This window comes from Phyllosticta citribraziliensis, assembly GCF_038025025.1.
Source record: "Phyllosticta citribraziliensis strain CPC 17464 chromosome Unknown J3D65scaffold_10, whole genome shotgun sequence".
In the NCBI taxonomy this organism is placed as follows: domain Eukaryota; kingdom Fungi; phylum Ascomycota; class Dothideomycetes; order Botryosphaeriales; family Phyllostictaceae; genus Phyllosticta; species Phyllosticta citribraziliensis.
The window spans coordinates 670,244-688,114 of NW_027117347.1; the positions used below are offsets into that span (position 1 = coordinate 670,244).

At 56.2% G+C, this 17,871-nt stretch overlaps 8 protein-coding genes across 8 annotated transcripts; 5 read left to right on the forward strand and 3 right to left on the reverse strand.

Annotated features, from left to right (window-relative positions):
• Positions 1-230: 230 nt before the first annotated feature.
• Positions 231-1,400, reverse strand: J3D65DRAFT_62618 (uncharacterized protein). Its single transcript, XM_066800411.1, has 2 exons — positions 504-1,400; positions 231-403 (listed from the first exon to the last, which is right to left on the reverse strand). Exons 1-2 carry the CDS (start codon positions 1,268-1,270, stop codon positions 373-375), a joined length of 798 nt encoding a protein of 265 aa, XP_066652369.1. The 5' UTR covers positions 1,271-1,400; the 3' UTR covers positions 231-372.
• Positions 1,401-3,250, forward strand: J3D65DRAFT_684423 (uncharacterized protein; the record flags this gene model as incomplete). Its single annotated transcript, XM_066803785.1, has 2 exons — positions 1,401-2,121; positions 2,225-3,250. The coding sequence occupies exons 1-2, from the start codon at positions 1,420-1,422 to the stop codon at positions 3,248-3,250; spliced, it is 1,728 nt and encodes a 575-aa protein (XP_066652370.1). The 5' UTR covers positions 1,401-1,419.
• A 3,521-nt stretch (positions 3,251-6,771) lies between these two features.
• Positions 6,772-9,508, forward strand: J3D65DRAFT_633947 (uncharacterized protein). The gene is made up of 6 exons (XM_066801175.1): positions 6,772-7,162; positions 7,242-7,411; positions 7,599-8,082; positions 8,202-8,342; positions 8,391-8,976; positions 9,031-9,508. Exons 1-6 carry the CDS (start codon positions 7,103-7,105, stop codon positions 9,393-9,395), a joined length of 1,806 nt encoding a protein of 601 aa, XP_066652371.1. The 5' UTR covers positions 6,772-7,102; the 3' UTR covers positions 9,396-9,508.
• Positions 9,509-9,804: 296 nt separating this feature from the next.
• Positions 9,805-11,292, forward strand: J3D65DRAFT_633950 (thioredoxin-like [2Fe-2S] ferredoxin-domain-containing protein). The gene is made up of 3 exons (XM_066801176.1): positions 9,805-9,959; positions 10,055-10,345; positions 10,448-11,292. Exons 1-3 carry the CDS (start codon positions 9,837-9,839, stop codon positions 10,874-10,876), a joined length of 843 nt encoding a protein of 280 aa, XP_066652372.1. The 5' UTR covers positions 9,805-9,836; the 3' UTR covers positions 10,877-11,292.
• A 259-nt stretch (positions 11,293-11,551) lies between these two features.
• On the reverse strand, positions 11,552-12,957 carry J3D65DRAFT_593864 (U3 small nucleolar RNA associated protein; the record flags this gene model as incomplete). The annotated part of the gene is made up of 2 exons (XM_066797816.1): positions 12,948-12,957; positions 11,552-12,892 (listed from the first exon to the last, which is right to left on the reverse strand). Exons 1-2 carry the CDS (start codon positions 12,948-12,950, stop codon positions 11,552-11,554), a joined length of 1,344 nt encoding a protein of 447 aa, XP_066652373.1. The 5' UTR covers positions 12,951-12,957.
• Positions 12,958-13,105: 148 nt separating this feature from the next.
• Positions 13,106-14,804, forward strand: J3D65DRAFT_633954 (PCI domain-containing protein). The gene is made up of 2 exons (XM_066801177.1): positions 13,106-13,470; positions 13,521-14,804. The coding sequence occupies exons 1-2, from the start codon at positions 13,200-13,202 to the stop codon at positions 14,525-14,527; spliced, it is 1,278 nt and encodes a 425-aa protein (XP_066652374.1). The 5' UTR covers positions 13,106-13,199; the 3' UTR covers positions 14,528-14,804.
• Positions 14,781-15,743, forward strand: J3D65DRAFT_62685 (uncharacterized protein). The gene has a single exon (XM_066800472.1). It carries the CDS (start codon positions 15,033-15,035, stop codon positions 15,657-15,659), a length of 627 nt encoding a protein of 208 aa, XP_066652375.1. The 5' UTR covers positions 14,781-15,032; the 3' UTR covers positions 15,660-15,743.
• Positions 15,712-16,130, reverse strand: J3D65DRAFT_647366 (putative cytochrome b5; the record flags this gene model as incomplete). The annotated part of the gene is made up of 2 exons (XM_066802336.1): positions 15,712-15,789; positions 15,951-16,130. The coding sequence occupies 2 exons, from the start codon at positions 16,128-16,130 to the stop codon at positions 15,712-15,714; spliced, it is 258 nt and encodes an 85-aa protein (XP_066652376.1).
• Positions 16,131-17,871: the final 1,741 nt, after the last annotated feature.

Genomic DNA, 17,871 nt, shown 5'->3' on the forward strand with positions numbered 1-17,871 from the left:
TACGTTTGGACGGGCAGAAGTAAGGCTTGATATGGCTGGCAGGCACGCAAACGGGGCTGAGCAATTTGATAAATTGCCGTTGCTGCATCTCTTTACGCTGCTGTCTCTCTCATTCGCCGCCTCCATGTCAGCTCTTGCCACTGTTTGTGGGCGATGTGGAAGGGACGGGTGGGTTTTGTTTTTACGACGATTATGATACCAACACCAATACGTTATGTAGCGAATCTGGCGGCTTGGGAAGGAAAGTTAGTACAGCTGCACGCAACGGTGCTTTTCTTTGTGGCAATTCTGAGATTCTCCACTTGTGTCGCTTGTTCCTTGAGCAATGATTGCTGAACCATGACATGCATTCCTCGACGTTGGACCATCACTTTATCCACCAGGCGTCTTCAAGTGGCCGCATCTGTACAGGAATGGAATTGTTCAACAGTGTATTCCGCACAAACACAAGCATACACGCGCACGCCATGGCCTCTGGCTGCGAGGCGAATCTGACAGCTTACCTTGTATTCCTGAATGTTCTCGTGGTATCCGTCCAAATCCCCACGACTCCAGCAATTTTGGCACACACACCGCGACATCCTCGCTTCTCTTCCCGACTACTCTGGCAGCGCGGGCGAGTTGGATTTCTCGCGCAAAGACACCTGTTGCGCCGTTCTCGCTTACAAGCAGCGCTTACAAGCAGCGCTTTCTTGCTCCGATGGTGCGTAGGCCCGATGCGTTGTCTCGTCGAGCGGTTTGCAGGGCGTCTAGGTGCGCTGAACACACGTCGTTTGCGCGCAGAGAGTCGGTGAGGTGTGAGGTGATTACTTTCGTGCGGTCGAGGCGCTTCTTTCGCTTCTTGCAGCTGGCCAGGAAATTCTTCTGGGGATGTGAGGAAGACAGTGGACATAGTGTTTCGTGAGAGCGTGCTCTGAAAGGTATTCGCTGTCCTGGAGCCTTTTACCCTTCTGAGATGGGCGAGGAGCTCAGTGGCAAGTTCTGGGCCTGGAAGCAACTCGACTGGTTCCAGCGGGTAGAGTCTACCGCCCGCCGCCGCGTCCCAAAACTGTCTCGCCTTTCTGCACGTCGGCGCGAGAAGGTTGGAGGTCAGGTAGGTGAGTGAGCCGGTGGGGAGGAGAGCGCGCGCCGTCGATATAAGAGCGCTGACGTCCCTGCGCCCACTCGTCTTCCCTTCTCCACCACCCAGACAGGCCTTGACGTTGGATAGACGGCCGACTTTTTTTCCTGGGAAATCAAGGCGGAAAACGGTAAATCTCGCCACTGTCATCGTCGTGCCGCCGCCGCCTGGCTCTTTTCAATCCTCCTCTTTCGGTCAACCCACCGCATCCTCCAAGCCAACACACTCTTCTTCTCTTCAACCCATCATCACCACACACCAACCTGCCAACGAGATACGCGCTTGTGTGTTGGACGACCATGCCAGCCAAACACGCCCATCGCAATAGCGATGCCGAGCTAGCTCAGTACCGCTCGCTCCTGGGCTCATCGACGCCCGAGAACAACGGCATCACTGGCCTCACCGAGGACCTACTCAACGCGCCCCTCTTCTCCTGGAGCGTCAAGCGCGCGCTTTCCTCCACGCCGGCGGCCTTCACGCAGTACGCGTTGCTCGGCCACGAGAGGCGCCCACACCGCGGAAGAATCGACTGTGACGGCATTAGTGACGCACAACAAAACAATGAGCCTGAACCACTCTTTCTGAACACCAATGCCCCGTTTTCCGCCTTCCTGTGCGGTGCCCAGGGCTCCGGCAAGTCTCATTCCCTCTCATGCATCCTTGAAGGCTGCCTCCTGCCGCACGTGGCAACCATCGGTCGTCTGTCGCAGCCCCTCGCGGCCATCGTCTTCCACTACGACGCGTGGAGTAGCAGCGGCGACGGCAGCAACGGCGGCGGCATCTGCGAGGCGGCGCATCTGGCGTCGCAGGGCGTGAAGGTGCGCGTCCTGGCCAGCCCGAGCAATTACTGGGCCCTGGAGAGGGCCTACCGCGAGGGCGTCAAGGGCGGCAAGGTCGAGGTCGGCGTGCTGAGGTTGAGCGAGGGCGATTTGAGCGCGAAGAGGATGCTCACTCTCATGGCGTTGGACAGCAAGGATGGCCGCGTGCCGTTGTACATGGAGGTATGTTGGTCTGTCCATCTTGCTCCGTGAGAGCGAGTGCGTTGACGAGGAGCCGTCGTGTGTGCTTTGCTGAACGACTGCTAATGTGCTGTTTGGTGAGCAGGTTATCCACCGCATCCTTCGCGATATGGGCGCCGCCGCTCAAGGACGAACGGGCTTCGACTACAGGCGCTTCAAGCAGCTCCTCGACGCCGAGCGCTTCTCCGCCGACCAGCGTGGACCGCTGAACTTGCGCATGCAGTTGTTGGAATCCTTGATGAACCTGCCTTCATCATCGCGTCTGCCCAACACGCAAAAGTCAAACACCACCACGGCCAGCCTGTTCGCGCCGGAGCCCGGAACCTTGACCATCGTCGACCTCTCCGACCCCTTCATCGACCCATCTAGCGCCTGCACGCTTTTCGGCGTTGCGCTCTCGCTCTTTCTCGAGCACGGCGCTTCGAAGCCTCTAACAGGCCGCGTCATCGCTCTCGACGAAGCTCACAAATACCTTTCGACCTCTTCGGAAACGGCTTCATCGGCGGCCGCAGCCCGCTTCACATCTTCTCTGCTCTCAGCCATCCGCCTGCAGCGCCACGCCGGCGTGCGCATCGTGATCGCTACCCAAGAGCCGACCGTCGACCCGCGGCTGCTCGACCTGTGCAGCTTGACCATTGTCCACCGCTTCGGCAGTCCCGCGTGGATGGGCGTCTTGGGACGTCACTTGGCCGCCGGAGGAGGAGCCAGCAAGGGCCTCGCGCACCACGTCGACGACGCCGACGGCGTAATGAAGAACTCGGACGAGCTTTTCGACGAAATCGTCCAGATGGGCGTCGGCGAGTGTTTGGTGTTTTGCCCGAGCGGTGTTGTGAGGACCGATCAGGAGGTGGATGGCGGCCGAGGCGACGAAAGATCGGTCAGGAGGCTGGGAAGAGAGGTCTTGAGGTGCAAGACCAGAGCTAGAATCACTAGCGATGGTGGAAGGAGCATTTTGAGCATGAGAGAGATGGGCGAATCTCTGAAGGAGATCGAGGAGCAGCAGGTGGTGCAGAAGACAGGACAGGAGGCTACAAATGAGGAAGAAAAGAAAGGAGGACGGCATGAGAAGCGTGCTAGGAAGGCAGTCAAGCAGCAGCCAGCTCGTGAGTAGGAGGGATAGAGACTCCGGCAGGAAGTGAGGGAAAAGAGAGGATGGGGCGCAACGAGAGACGAGCTACTTGGAAGGTCAAGCCAAAGCCAGGTCGTGAGAAAAGGGGACGAGGGGATCGCAATGGTCACAGGGTGAGTCAACAAGGAGGGAAAAGCAGAAAGAGGAGACAGGATTGGGGAAGATTGGAATCAGAGACCGGTCTAAAGAAAGGGAGTAGGTAGACGTCCAATTTTGGAATAGAAACGGGCAATCCGCTTGGATAAAGGGAACAGTGTTCAAGAGGACAACGTGAGAAGTGAATCAGCAGGACCAGCGCCTCCCTGAACACGTCTGTTCCTCCTCCCAGCGAGGAACCTTCATGGCTTTGCCCCTCTGACCTCACAGTAACACAGCAGGTCTCAAAGCTTTGACGCTGACTGACAACTCCTCAGGTAAAGCCATAGTGGTGAATGACGGTTTCTAGGTATGGCCATACCGGTGAGGGACTGCTCTCAGGGCGATATAGCCAAAGTGTAATATTTTCCTCGACACTCGCTGTAGGATTCGACACGTTATGCGAAAAGGGGTCGCCGGGATCTTCGTTTTCATTGCGGATACGGAACAGGCGACATTCCAGAAGTCTTTCTCTGGCATATCCTCGACTCGAAGACCACAGAGCCAAACTGTCTGCCGAGGGCGTTAGTCCCAATAAGTCGGCTCGGTCGTCGATCCGGCTTTGCACATGCAGCGTCCCGCGGTGATTATCAGCGGCGGCACAACCCCTCTACCACCACACCTCAAAACACGATCCTTAGGCATCTAGCAGCCGATATGTCGTTGAGCTGCCCGTCTCTTGGTTCCGCTCCACTGTAAGTTCGAGGGCAGCGATATCCTGTTCGGATACTTGTCCGGCCCACGCGAAGCGAGATCTGATCTTGCTCGGCATGAGATCACGCAATCCAAGAGACGAGCCAGGGTTTGGTAGTGTAGCGGAAGGGTTGGAGATGCCGAAATTGCGCATGCTCGAAGGTGAAAGGGGCGCAGCTGGGTCCTGTATCTGATCCTGGATAAGACACGCTGAATGGTTGAGCGTTGAATCGGCGGATTAGGATCTTGAGGTTGAAGATTGTTTGCCCTTGTGATCCACTGGTGACACCAGATGGTCGAAGGCGCCGAGGTGAGAAGATATTGCTCGCTCTATAGACGTGATGGCGTGCATAGCGCTCCATTCGATTTGTTTTGCCACTGATTTGCGAACGGCTTTCATGCAGGACCTGGAGTTTCTGATTACGGCATCATCAGCTGTGGTGTCCAAACATCCGCAGTTGGAAAAAGTTCGGTTCTCAACAACTATGCCACAAAAGACGTCCCGGTTCCGCGTGGGGTTGGAGGTAATTCTGCGAACTCGCAACAAGCTTTCTCTTCCTACGCTCGTGGACGTCAGGATTCGGAAGGTCACTCGCACGTAGGCTCCGATATTTTGAAAGATGATGTATTCCCGCACCGAGACCACATGTTTGCGAGATTTTGGCAGTAAGAGGCATGCAGTGCGGGCTCGCGGTGCCTCGGGAGTCCACCCACACGCAAGTCCATCATCGTGCGGCAATCGCGCTGATAATCTGAATCTTCGGCAGTCTTTGCCGTGACTTCATCGTGTGGCCGTCCTCGAGCATGCTCGTGTGCAGCGTCGCCGGGACGAGCAATTTTCTGCAGCTAACGACAAGATGAAACCGAGCATCTGACACAAGACAGCGAGGATGGAACACATGAAACTGTTCGACTGTCCAGAAAGGTTTGACAGCTGCATCTTTCATCTTTTGTTCAGTATCAAGCCTTGAGGATGTCTTTGGCCAGATCTTAGTCAGCCCGGAAACTAAGCAGGGGCTCACACGGACGGCTCGTCGGTTGCAGAAACCGATTCTCAACGTTTGAAGTTAGACTGAGGGACTGTGCCGATGGACCAGGACCTTGGAAGGGTGATCTTTTGCCAAGATGACCCGAGGATCTGGGTTCGTCCGATGAAGTACCAGGACTTGGAGCTATTTCGAAGCGGTAGATAATAACCAAGCTCTGAAGTGGTGGAGATCTTCGCATTTGACATTTTGAAGAGCCCTGAAACACTTGGTCTTCCAAGGATCACATGGCAGGATGTGAAGGTAGTGTCTAGTAAGTGGTAGGATTTTGCTTTGGGTTGGCAGCTGTAACGCAGCCTTCGGGACAGCTGGAGACGTGTGGAGCTCGTGCTGGCTTAGTCTTTAAACACAGACTACTGTTCCGCCCGCACAGACAAGGGGCGTGATGGTCTTTCATGCCTTCCCCTTCACTTTCCGATTGATGCCATGTAAGGCATCCAGAGCCATAAGGTTAAGTGTCTCAGTAACCGGGTCGAAGGTAGCCAGCCTATATTCTGTGATCGAAAGATTTGCAAAGCCCAAGAGTCGCTATCCGGGAAACAGGTTGTACGTCCTTTGCACAATGGCTGTGCTTACTTTTCGGTGCACGCTGTAAGCCATTGCCTAGAATGATCAGCGCCCAGTCTGCAGGTTTATCAAAACTGCCGTGATGATGAAATTAGTGCGTAAAGGCGGAGGGTGAATTAGGGAGTTCTTGCTATAGATTGATTTAAGCTATGCTGGGTTTAATAAATAGAAGTGATAGATAATACGAGTAGGCCACTCACATCTCGTGATATACGAAGAGCTTTGCCGAGACGGCAACGTATCATTTGTAATGCGAGGATGAATGCTGCCTCAGGCGATTCGTGTAGTAGTAAGCTGTTGTGCGGGACAAATTGACCTTCATCCCAGGGGCATGGTGTTCTTTCCTGAAATAGTAGGAGGACAATGCCTGTGATGGCCCAAAAGGGATCCAGGACGGTTCTTTTAGGAAGGCATTTCAGGGATAGGTATCCAATGTGGTGGTGTTCCTCGCCACGAGCTGCCAGACCGGTCGTCAGGCTTGTCCCTCGGGCATGTAGATATGAACATGGGACTTCGGTGATGACGGCATATCTTGTTTAACTCAAGTGTCCAGTCACGGGCGCTCATACAGAGAACCGAGATGCGTCGCCAATGGCATCGGGGATTTTTTTTTTTCCAACATGATCAGTGGTTAGATGGAGATGGGCTTTCAGGGTGGAAGCGAGGTGGTGGTTCGTGTCCACAGGGATCTCCCGATGATGAGTAACCCACGTCACTCGATGCCGGATTGGACGGAGAGTTTGCACAATAGTTGGCTCTGGCTGCTGGACACCATGGCTTGCAACGGGCAGACGATTCGGCACGTAGCTAGCTTTCGGGTCTTGTCAACGGTGTCTGGCGTGGGTACGCAGGGCTGGTGGGTCGGATCAGATTACCGCGGGCGAAAATGGGAGCAAAGTGAAGGGAGAAGAACAGGAGTTGGTTGGTGTGTGTGAGAGCTGGGGTTGCAGATGGAGCGGGATCAACGCAGGGTTTGACGGAGGCGGCTAGGCCTAAAGGGGAAGAGCTTGCGAGGCGAGCGTTCCGCGTCATGCTAGCGCAAGCTTCCCCCAGCTTCACCATGTCTGCATGTGTCGAGCTCATGTTTCCCTCGTACCTATTTCGCGGTAGGCTTTTCTGTCTGCCTAATGACCGTCGCACTCTCTCTGCATGCAACGCCCTAGCAGCATGTACCTGATGGCACCAGCGTCGTCCTTTTTGATCTGACCAGTTGGCCCATTTTCTGGCGCTGGTCAAGGTCATTCATTTCTCAAAAGTCTTCGACCCCCCGGCAATCACTGGACTTATATACCCGCTTTCCGCCGGTGCGTCGCGCATACGGGGTCCTGGCCTCCGTTCTCTTGCCTGTTACGGTCATTCTTGCGATTTTTGTTCCTATCTAGCCTCGCAGACTATGGTCTATACCGGCAAACCGAGTCGTGGATGCCAGACATGTAAAAGCCGCAGGATCCGCGTAAGAGACCTCTCCGCCTTACACCCCATACAAGATTGGTCTTTGGACCTTTGCACTGGATTGGCTGACCGCATCCCAGTGTGATGAAGGGCGTCCGACGTGCCAAAAATGCCAGAAGTCTGGTCGATCTTGTCCAGGGTTTCCGGACGAGTTCGACCTCATGTTCCGCAATGAGAATGCCGCCGTCGTCCGTAGGGTGCGCAGGCAGGCTTCCAAGACGAGATCAAGTCCGACAGCTACAAGTTCGAGGTATGCGGGCGCCAGTCTTATGTTAACGCGCAACCGTTCCATCACTCTTTCAAACTGCAAAGCTTCCGGTCCTTTTATATTCTTGCGGCCTCCACCATCGAACAGCTCAAGCGTGTGCATCCTTGGCGTAACGCTCCAGCCATTGTGACCGTTTTACTTTCATGCGAACACGAGTCTAACCGAGCAGGCCCAGCAGCGAGTCTCCGAAAGACGGTGATGATGAAAAGCGAATCCTTCCTCCCGCACAGAGATCGAGCGCTCCGAGGACAGATTCTTTCAATGTCGCGGACCAATCACCGTCGAAGAATACCCAGCGCCCTCAAAAGCTGACTTTCACCTCTACTATCAAAACGCCGATCGAGACGCAGGCTACTTCTTTCTTCTTCCAAAATTTTGTCATTCCTCCGAGACAGTCAAAGACAGTAGATACTTTCCTTAATTGCCTCGTTCCCTACTACAACTCAGCCAACATGTCGTCCGCTTTGCACCTCGCAACAAATGCGGTATCACTATCCGCTTTCGGCAAGGATCCAAGTCGTGGAGCAACAGCCCAAGAAGCTGGACGAGCGTATGGCAAAGCTCTACGCAAAGTGGGAGAGGCTTTGCAAGACCCAGCTTCAGCGGCAACGGATGAGACAATCTTGTCCATTCTGCTCTTTGCCCTGTACGAGGTACATCCCAACCACAAGCCTTTTGCAAATTGCCGCGGCCTCCCCGCTGAAGAAATCCAAAACCTGTGTTGAGAAAGATGTTTGATGCCCCCGAACAGGTACGCTGACAATGCATGCAGTCAATAATGTCTACCAACGATTCGATCACGGCTTGGAAACATCATATCAGCGGCGCCGTAACTCTGACCAAGTTACGGGGCGCAGATGGCTTCTCGACGGAGCATTCTCGCCAGATTTTCCATGCGGTAAGAGCCATGATGGTAAGTCAATATTCGGTGTATATGGCCAACCCAGCTAAACTTCTGTAGTTGTCCACTTCGATTCAAAAGTGTATAGCCATTGAGGATTTTTCAAGCAGCAACCACTGGCATATCGAAGACGAAAACCCGCCGAATCGACTTACCCTCATGTCCATGGGGGTCGCAAATATTCGCGCGGAGCTCAAAAAAGTCCTAGATATGCCGGATGGCGTGCAGAAGGTGACCGAAGCTCGAAAATTACTCGAATCTGCGATCAAAGTCGACAATTCGCTGCAGACGTGGTGGGATTGGTTGCCCGATAAGTGGCAACCCAGAACCGTGTCCATGGTCTACGAGTTAGATCCAGATGTGCAGCAAGCCGCACGGTGGCTGGGACCAGTTCACGTCTACCCTGACATTTATGCTGCTCACGTCCTGAATGACTACCGCATCTGTCGCATCACGACCCAGACTGTCGTCCTTGCGGCTTGTTCAGCAATCTCACCGGATCTTTCAGATGAAGAAGCCGCGGCAATGACAAGGCGCGCTCGTTATATCACTCAAACACTGGTCGACGACGTCTGCGCTAGTGTACCCTTCCACTTGGACTACAGTGTGCAGCAACAAGCCGATGTAGGGCCACAAGACCGGCAAGGTAGGATTTGACCACAACATCATACTGTACTCTATAGGCTAATTTACGAACAAGCTGCGGAAGCTCTAGGCGGCTACCTCCTGGTTTGGCACATTTTTGTTTGCGCCAACCTCGAAACCCTATCTCCTCTACAACGTTCGTGGCTACAAGGTCGTCTCAGCTACGTGGGTCGGGTCGGGGTTATCCAAGCTCAAGTCTTGTCAATGGTCCGGCGCCGTGAGGACGCAAACAAGTTCGACAGCCCTGGCCCGGCTGGACCCATTCCTGGACCTCTGACTCTGTCAACGGCCACGGAAGCTTTGAGCGGCATGACCCTCGATGCGGGCATTCAGAGCTTGAATTATGACGAACTTGCGCAGCGAGCCGCTGGCCAAGTCGGGCATGGCACGAGGCTTCCTGCAACGGTCCAGTCAAAGTGATGGTTCTGGCTGGAACCGTACCGGCTCCAAAACATCACGTATCTAGTCTTGTAATTACATGCCGACTATGTACCATGAATGGAATCTGTTGGCGTTGGAAAAAATGCATCCACACTCAGAACTGTATTGCTTCTGATTTTGCTTCCTTGGGTCTGCTGCCCCCCGTGAGACTAAAACATGCCACCCGGACACATCTTGACTTTCAAAATAGGAAAATAGTGACAGCTCCGAATAAATGGAACATACGTTAGCAGCATTTGAGCATGCTCAACTAAGTCCCGAGTATTCATTGCCCAAGCCGGGGGCATCGACCAACGGCATCTATGATGTAAAGACGGCTTGTGATTGGCTGTCGGCCGAAACCACCCCCGGATTGCCAAGCGCGTGCCCCAAGACGACGACCCTCCACCGATCGACGACATCACCATCCAACCACACACAATGGCTTCGAGATTCAGTCCATTTGCCCTGCGATCGAGCATCCGGGCGGCCAGATGGGCACCGCGGCCCCAATGGCGCTCCTTTGCGACTACTTCCCGCGCGCAGAGTGATTCGCTCATGGTCGTACGTGCTCTCTCCACGTCTCGACGGCGCCGACAACAGGCCGCCATGACATCCGGGGAATAACCAGCTGACGATTGTGTGGCCATCAACTACAGCACAGGGACACGCCCGAGAACAACCCAAACATCCCGTTCAAGTTCAACGAGCAGAATGAGAAGCTCATCGAAGAAATCCTCGCCCGCTACCCGAGCCAGTACAAGAAGGCGGCCGTCATGCCGCTGCTCGACCTCGGCCAGCGCCAGCACGGCTTCACCAGCCTCAGCGTCATGAATGAGGTCGCCCGCCTCCTGGATATGCCGCCCATGCGCGTCTACGAGGTCGCAACCTTCTACACAATGTACAACCGCACGCCCGTGGGCAAGTACCACGTCCAGTGCTGCACAACGGTATGGCATGACTTCGGGGGAATTGGGGAACGCGGAGTGGACTGAGGGGAAGATCGCCATCATCATCAACAGGACACTGGGGCTGACAGCCGCGAAAAACAGACGCCATGCATGCTGCGCAACAGTGATAGCATCATGAAGGCCATCGAGGAGGAGCTGGGCGTCCACCCGGGCCACACGACCCAGGACGGCCTGTTCACCTTTACCGAAGTCGAGTGCCTTGGCGCGTGCGCCAACGCCCCCATGGTCCAGATCAACGACGACTACTACGAGGACCTCACCGCCGACAAGACAAAGTCGCTGCTCAAAGCGCTGAGGGCCTCGGCCCAGGCCACGGGCGAGGCCGCCACCGGCGTCGACGCTGAAATCAACCCCCAGGACAGGACGTACACGGCAGGCGGTGTCAAGATTCCGGCGCCGGGCCCGCTGAGCGGAAGGCAGACGTGTGAGCCGCACACGGGTTTGACGGCTCTGACGGGCGAGCCCTGGAGCAATGAGGTCTTTAGAAAGGATGGCGCTCTCGACGGTTAGATTGTAAAGTATGACGAATACCTCAAACAAGCAATTGTACGATGGGACTTTTTGCAGCCCTTTTAGGGTGCTTCCAGAAGCGGTCATAGAATATGGCAAACAGAGCGCGAATACACGGTTCTTATTTATCCTGTGTCAAAAGCCGTCAGTGGCATTGGTTCTGGAGACGAAGGATAAGTTCCCGGCCGTCTTCGAACGAAACAAAAGTTCCGGCCACAACTCGACTGGCCATGTCGTGAACAGAGCGACGTTGATGCATCAACAGCGTCTCCTTTCAACATCTCTGCGCTTCTGTTGCAACTCCCTCGGAACCTATGATTAAGCTGTACAGAGCTAATCCGTCGAGTCAAAGATTCTCTGAATTGAGCAACTTCAGGCCAACATTCGATTGAAGTGGGGGGATTCGAAAGTCAGCCAATTTCTTCATTACGAATTTGATTGAATTCTGCATGACTTTGATTGGCCGCCTCCTAACATCAAGAGTGACACAGGGGATGACAAAACACTTTTGAAAGGGTTCTTCCTTAAAACGCCCATACACTTTTCCCCAGTAGGTCCGTAAATAAGATCCACAAACGCCAACGCTGTGCAGCAAAGGAAGCATCCCAAAGCCCAGCCCGGTCCGGTCCGGTCCGCATGGATCCCATCCCGCACACGTCCCATAGAGAATTTCCGTTATTCCTCAGTCGCCAACACCATCTTCTCCCTCTCGCTCCTCCGCCTGACTTCGCCCTTGCGGCTATGTCTCCTCTCGTTCTCCTCTCTCCGCTTGAGGGCGGCAAGCTCCTCCTTCTTGATCTCGCCTGCCTTCTTGACCGTCTTGGGCACGTGCCTGTGCCGTGCGATACGCCGAACCTCGGGCATGTGCTTGTAGCGCTGCTTGAGCGCCTCGTCGTATTCGAGCTTCTGCCGCTCGGCGGCCGACTTGACGCCTTGCCGTGCTGACGCCTTCGCTCTCCACAGCCGCACATTGCCGTCGTCCGAGCCAGAAAGAATGTAAGAGTTGTCGGGAGTCCAGGCGCATGAGAAGACGCGCTGCATGCGCTTGGTGTGGTAAACGTCGCGTGAGTGGCCTTGCCCGCGCTGCCACAGCCGTACGCTACGATCGTAGGACGCAGACACAAGCTCTTCGCCCGTCGGCGACCAGTCGACGTCCATGACGGCGGCAACGTGGTCTCTGAGGACGTTGAGCGCGCGCTTCATGTTCCGCACGTCGAAAATATAAACATTGTGGTCTTCGCTGGCGGCGGCAAAGTTGAACGCTTCCATTGGGTTCCAGGCAATGGCGTTGCAGGCCAGCGTCATGACGGAGCGGTGGAGGGGCGAAGACGTGCGGAGGTCGTACAGTACAATGGAGCGATCCGATGCGGCCGAGGCGAGAATCGACGTCTCTGTCTGGTTGAGGGAGACAGCGTTGATCGTGTCAATGGCCGTTGGCCATGCGATGGTCTGCGTCGGATTCGAGGCTGGCCTCGTGGTATCGTAGATGGAAATCTGGGAGGAGGAAGACACGGCGATCGCTGGGTCACTGCGGTGATGGGTGATGCTGGTGAAGGCGCCTTGCCCAAGCCATGTCGCAATCGGCCTGCTGCCAGAGGTCGTCTGGTACGGGTCAAACATCTTGACCGTCTTGTCCGTTCCGCAGGAGAGTATCTTTCGGTCGCGCGACCAGGCCATGCCGCGGACCATGTTTTCGTGCGCCTGCGCTTGCCATATCTCCTCCTGACTCGTCAGATCCCAAACCTTGACGACTCCGTCGCCGCTACCACTGGCAAAGTGCTCCAAGGACTCGGGATCTTTTGCGATTGAGTAGACTCCGTCGACGTGGCCCTTGCCGAGTTGAGCGAGGAAGGGTTTTGCAAACATGCGGTCCACTTTGGTCGCATTCAAGGCCCTCGTGTATTCCCGAGCTCTCTCGAAAGGATGTAGTGCCGGATCCAGGTTGCGAGGCGCGCGGGCGACATTGGTGCCCGGTGCCTGATAGTCGGCCGCTGAGCGGGAAAGGGCTTTGATTTTCTGCCAGCATGTCAGTCTCCGTAAATTCAAGGCGAAGGTCAAGAGATTAGCATACCATGTTGGTGTGTGCGGAGGACAGGGTTCGCCGCAACGGCGAGAACTTTTGGACGTCAAAATGCTTGGCGCGGCCTGCGGGCGGTGAGCTCGAAACGCCGACGCCGACGCGACATCAGAGCTCCGGTACGGATCCAGCTACTGCCATCAGCCAGACATCAACAACCTATCATCACCACGCCGGAGCATCTCCCCGCTCATTTCCTCTCAAACCTCTCACGTCCTCCCTAGACTCACCCTTCCACCACCCAAGATGGCGCCAGCGGCCCCCGAAGACGCAAAGAGGATAGCAGAGGCCCAGAAGCTGGCAAAGAGTGAGCCGGGAAAGGCAGAGGCCATCTACCGCGACGTACTCTCCAGCGACCCGGGTTCCAGCGATGCTGCAATCAAGAACTTTGAGACGGCCCTCGTCTCCCTGGGCGAGCTGTACCGGGATCACAAAAAGGTGGACGAGCTGGGGGAGCTGATTCGGCAGACGCGCTCTGTCATGTCGACGTTTGCAAAGGCGAAGACGGCGAAGCTTGGTGAGCAAGTTATCCATCGGCATCTTCACATTGACTGACTCTGTGAACAGTCCGTCAGCTTCTCGACTTCTTCACCGCCATCCCCAACACGCTCGAAACCCAAATCACCGTCACCAAGTCATCCATCGAATGGGCCGTATCCGAGCGGAGAGGCTTCCTCCGACAAAACCTCGAGACTCGCCTCGTCTCGCTCTACATGCAGAAGCAAGCCTACTACGATGCCCTTACGCTCATCAACAGCTTGCTGAAGGAGCTGAAGCGCCTGGACGACAAGCTGGTGCTCGTCGAAGTCCAACTTCTCGAATCGAGGGTGTACCACGCGTTGGGCAATGTGCCCAAGGGGCGGGCTGCGCTGACTTCTGCGCGCACATCGGCGGCATCCGTATACACTCCGCCACTGGTACAGGCAGGGTTGGACATGCAGAGCGGAATGCTGCACGCCGAGGACAAGGACTTCACCACGGCCTTTTCGTACTTCATCGAAGCCATGGAGGGCTACCACTCGCTGGACAATGAGCAAATGGCGACGTCGGCCCTGCAGTACATGCTGCTCTGCAAGATCATGCTGAACCAAGTCGACGACGTCAACAACATCATGACGTCGAAGCAAGCGCTCAAGTACGCGGGCAAGAACCTCGACGCCATGAAGGCCGTGGCGCGCGCGCACGCCAACCGCTCGCTCGAAGAGTACGAAAAGGCGCTGTCAGACTACCGCTACGAGCTCGGCTCGGACCGCTTCATCGCGTCGCACCTGCGGCGCCTCTACGACGCCATGCTCGAGCAGAACCTGATCAAGGTCATCGAGCCGTACTCGCGCGTCGAAATCTCGCACATTGCCAAGACGGTCGGCCTCGACACGCAGCAGGTCGAGCGCAAGCTGTCGCAGATGATCCTCGACAAGGTCATCATCGGCGTGCTCGACCAGGACGCCGGCTGCCTCATCGTCTACGACGAGACGCAGCGCGACCGCGGCTACGACGCCGCCCTCTCCACCATCGAGAAGTTGCACAATGTCGTCGACGTGCTGTACACGAATCAGGCGTCGTTATTGGAGTAGGCAGACCAAGTGCGGGTACGGGGAGGCGGCTTCTGGGGTGCATGGGTGGAATGGGCGGCGATGGTATAGGGCCTTGAATGGGACGCGCTAAGTGTACCATAGGATAGAGCGGTGACCTCCTCTTTCTCATCGCGCAAATCGTTGACGCGAATGGCATAATATCATGACATGCATGGCAAGAGCAAAGCGACGACTATGCCGACTGTGACAGGGCGTCTTTGGTATTGTCTCCTAGTGGAATTGGCGAAAATGCATCAACCACGACTTATAGATCAAGTGACAGCGCACACAAACTCGGCTCCATCCGCCAGCAGACCGTGTGCAGTAAAATGGACAGATCCATGCCACCACAGCAATGTGCTCGAATCAAGTCACTCGCCTTCCCAGTCGAAATACCTCGTGCTACCGAGACACAGCAAATGCTCTCCTTCCCTCCCTTCTCTAACAGCAGTTCCACCACTACCACCACCTCACCCGAATCTAGTATAGATGAAATGAAACGAATATGCACGTGGTCGAATCAGAGCTCCGTCGGATGGACTTTAGAGGAGGAAAGGACGGATACAGCAAGGGGAGAAAGAGGAGTAAGGGGTGGATGTGTGGTATTGAATCCTTAAGAGTGAGCGAGAGAGCGAGAGAGAAGCGAAGACGTGAAGGAAAGCATAGCGGCTTGGAATGGGAGGGACGGGATGGGACACGGCGGGTTTGGTTTCGGCTTTGGTTGAGTTGTCGTCGTCTGCCCGCGGCCGTGTACATGCAGTCGTATCGCCTGCTGTTGCTACTGCTGCTGCTGCTGCTGCTGCACACAGTGGGGCACGGCGGTTCTGGTGGCGTATCGCTGGGCGGCGCGAGCCTTGCGACCCATTGTAGCGTTCGTTCTCTTCATTTGTCGTCATGGCTTGCCTCACATCGTCGTCGTCGTTGTCCTCGTTGTTGCATCTCCCACAACCTTACAACACCACAGCGTGATCGATCCTTGCACTCGGCTTTTGCCCGCTTCCCGCCATCGCCCGTCCAAGAGACCAAACGAACCGCTCAAACAGCGCGGCTGTTGCAAATCTTAAAGAAGAAAAAAGCAGGTGAGGTGGTGGATATATGCGCGACGGAAAGTATCGACGGGTTGAGTGTGTGACGGACAAGCAGACAACAAAAGCGACAAGGACTAAGGCGGCACGCAGCGGCGCCTACAGCTTCGCCTCATCCTTGACCTCGCCGACCTTGAGCTTGGGACCGTATTTCTTGAGCACGCCCTCATTGTGATACTATAATGAACCGGTTAGCGCACGATCCTACCATATCCTCACCCTACCCATCCTCCCCTAAGCTTCTCCGCACCCAAATTTGCCCAAACCCGTAATAAACCACGGCAAAAAGGGCAGAGAGAGAGAATGAAGGAGAAAACAGAAAGGAAGTGCAAACCAACCTTCCAAAACTGCTTGCTCGCGTCCTTGCCCCCGACGCGCTTCAGGATCTTGCTGCCGCCGGGGTGCTCGTCGACGAACGAGGCCAGGCTGTACACGTTGTGGTCGATGATGATGTAGAGGCCGTCGTCGACGGATGCGCGCGCCGCGACGTCTTTGGGCGTGAAGGACTTGTCTGACATGGTTTGTGTACGTCGGTTGGCGGGAGACGGGAGAGAGAGAGAGAGAGAGAAAGAGGGCGACGGCGGCGCGGGGAGGGGTATGCGATGGAGGGACAGAGGGACGGAGGGAAGGGTCTAGAGCGGACGGCCGACGGGGAAGGTCGTTGATATACTGCTGCTGTATGTGCCGCGGCTCGGCCCGCGTCGTTGTTTCGTGGGTTTGGTTTGGTTTGGTTGGTTGGCAGAAGCCGCGCAGGAAAGAGGATGGATGGCTGTCGTTGTGGACGAGGCGATGGGCTTGGTCGAATGTTCCTTCGTGCAATAGAAACAGGTTGGATTGGTGAGAGATGCAAGGCGAGAAAATGGAAAGAAGTGACGGGGGAGGATGATGGATGCTTCAAAGGCGCATTCATTCCCGACGAGGGCGCGGGGCGGAACCAAGGTCCCCTCACTTCCTTACAGCTTCCTTCCTTCTCCCGTCCGGCAGAGCAGTGCAGCGTGGTACACATCCAGCCGCTGTCTGTCTGTCTGTCTGGTATCCAAGCATACGGTACCTTTAGCAACCCAACATCTCAGCTCCTCTTCCCCTACCACCTCCCCTAGGCACATCCAATACCCATATACCTCACCCATCGCAACCACCCTCACCTCACCTCACTCACCCCACCCCACCCCACCCCACCAACGAACCAGCACACCAACCAAACAGCCGAGGTCCATTCCATTCCACTCACCACCAACAGCGCCAGTCCAGTCCAGGTCAGGGCAGACCGCGGGCCCAACCCAACCGCTCGGGCCCCCATTCAACCTGCGGCTCCGCAGCGCACCCCACCGAAGGCAATAATGCCAAATGCGCGCCTCCTCATTGGCTGCATGCCTACCACCTACCTCAGTCCGCCCGCGCAACCACAACCGAAGCACGCGAGATGACGCGCGCCCGCGCGCACACCACCGCTTGGCGGCTGCGTCCGGCCGGCTCCTGCCCAAGTGCGCGCGTGCGTGCGTGCGTGCGTGCGTGCGTGCGTCGCTATTTTTACCCCCCCCCCCCCCCCCCCCCCCCCCCACCCTCCTTGCCCCTCCGTTGCCTGGCCTGAGGTTGGTGTCTCTGGGCCCGACTGGGCTGGGTGCGACGCGACGCGGATGTGCGTGTACGCGCACGCTGCCGTCGTCACGGCATGCAGAGGGGTCGTGCGGGTGGGCGATAAGGGGGGGGTGCGAACGTGAGGAGGTCGCGTGTCGTCCGGCGGTCGTGTTTTGCCTGGCACACGGTGATGAGGTCGGGAAAAGGGATCCGACACTTCGACGGCCTGCACTGAAGGGGGGGGTCGGGGGCGTGCGGGCTCGCGGGGGCCCGTCTGTCCGTCCGAGCTGGAGAGCATCCATCGTTGGATGGTAGGGTAGGTTAGTGACGACTCGCCGTGTGGCACGCGGAACGCAAAAACAAGGCTCGTAATAGTTGCAGATTTCTCTCGATTTCGCCGTCCAGTCGTTCACTCCGCCTGTCAGTCGGTCGGATCTTTCAATCTACCCATCCCATCCCATCCCATCCCGTCCGCCCCGTTTCATCTGCTCATCTCAAAATCCCGTATTCCCCATCTGCGCTCCCTGACCTGACCGACATCTCGTTTCGAGAGAGGAAAACATGTCTGAGCCCCGTCTCGTATTCCCAACCACCCGTCCGTCCGTCTCGTCTTGTAAGAATCGCCCCGTCTTGAGTAAGTAACCCCCGTCCTGTAGCTCCAGACACCGTAACGACCGACAC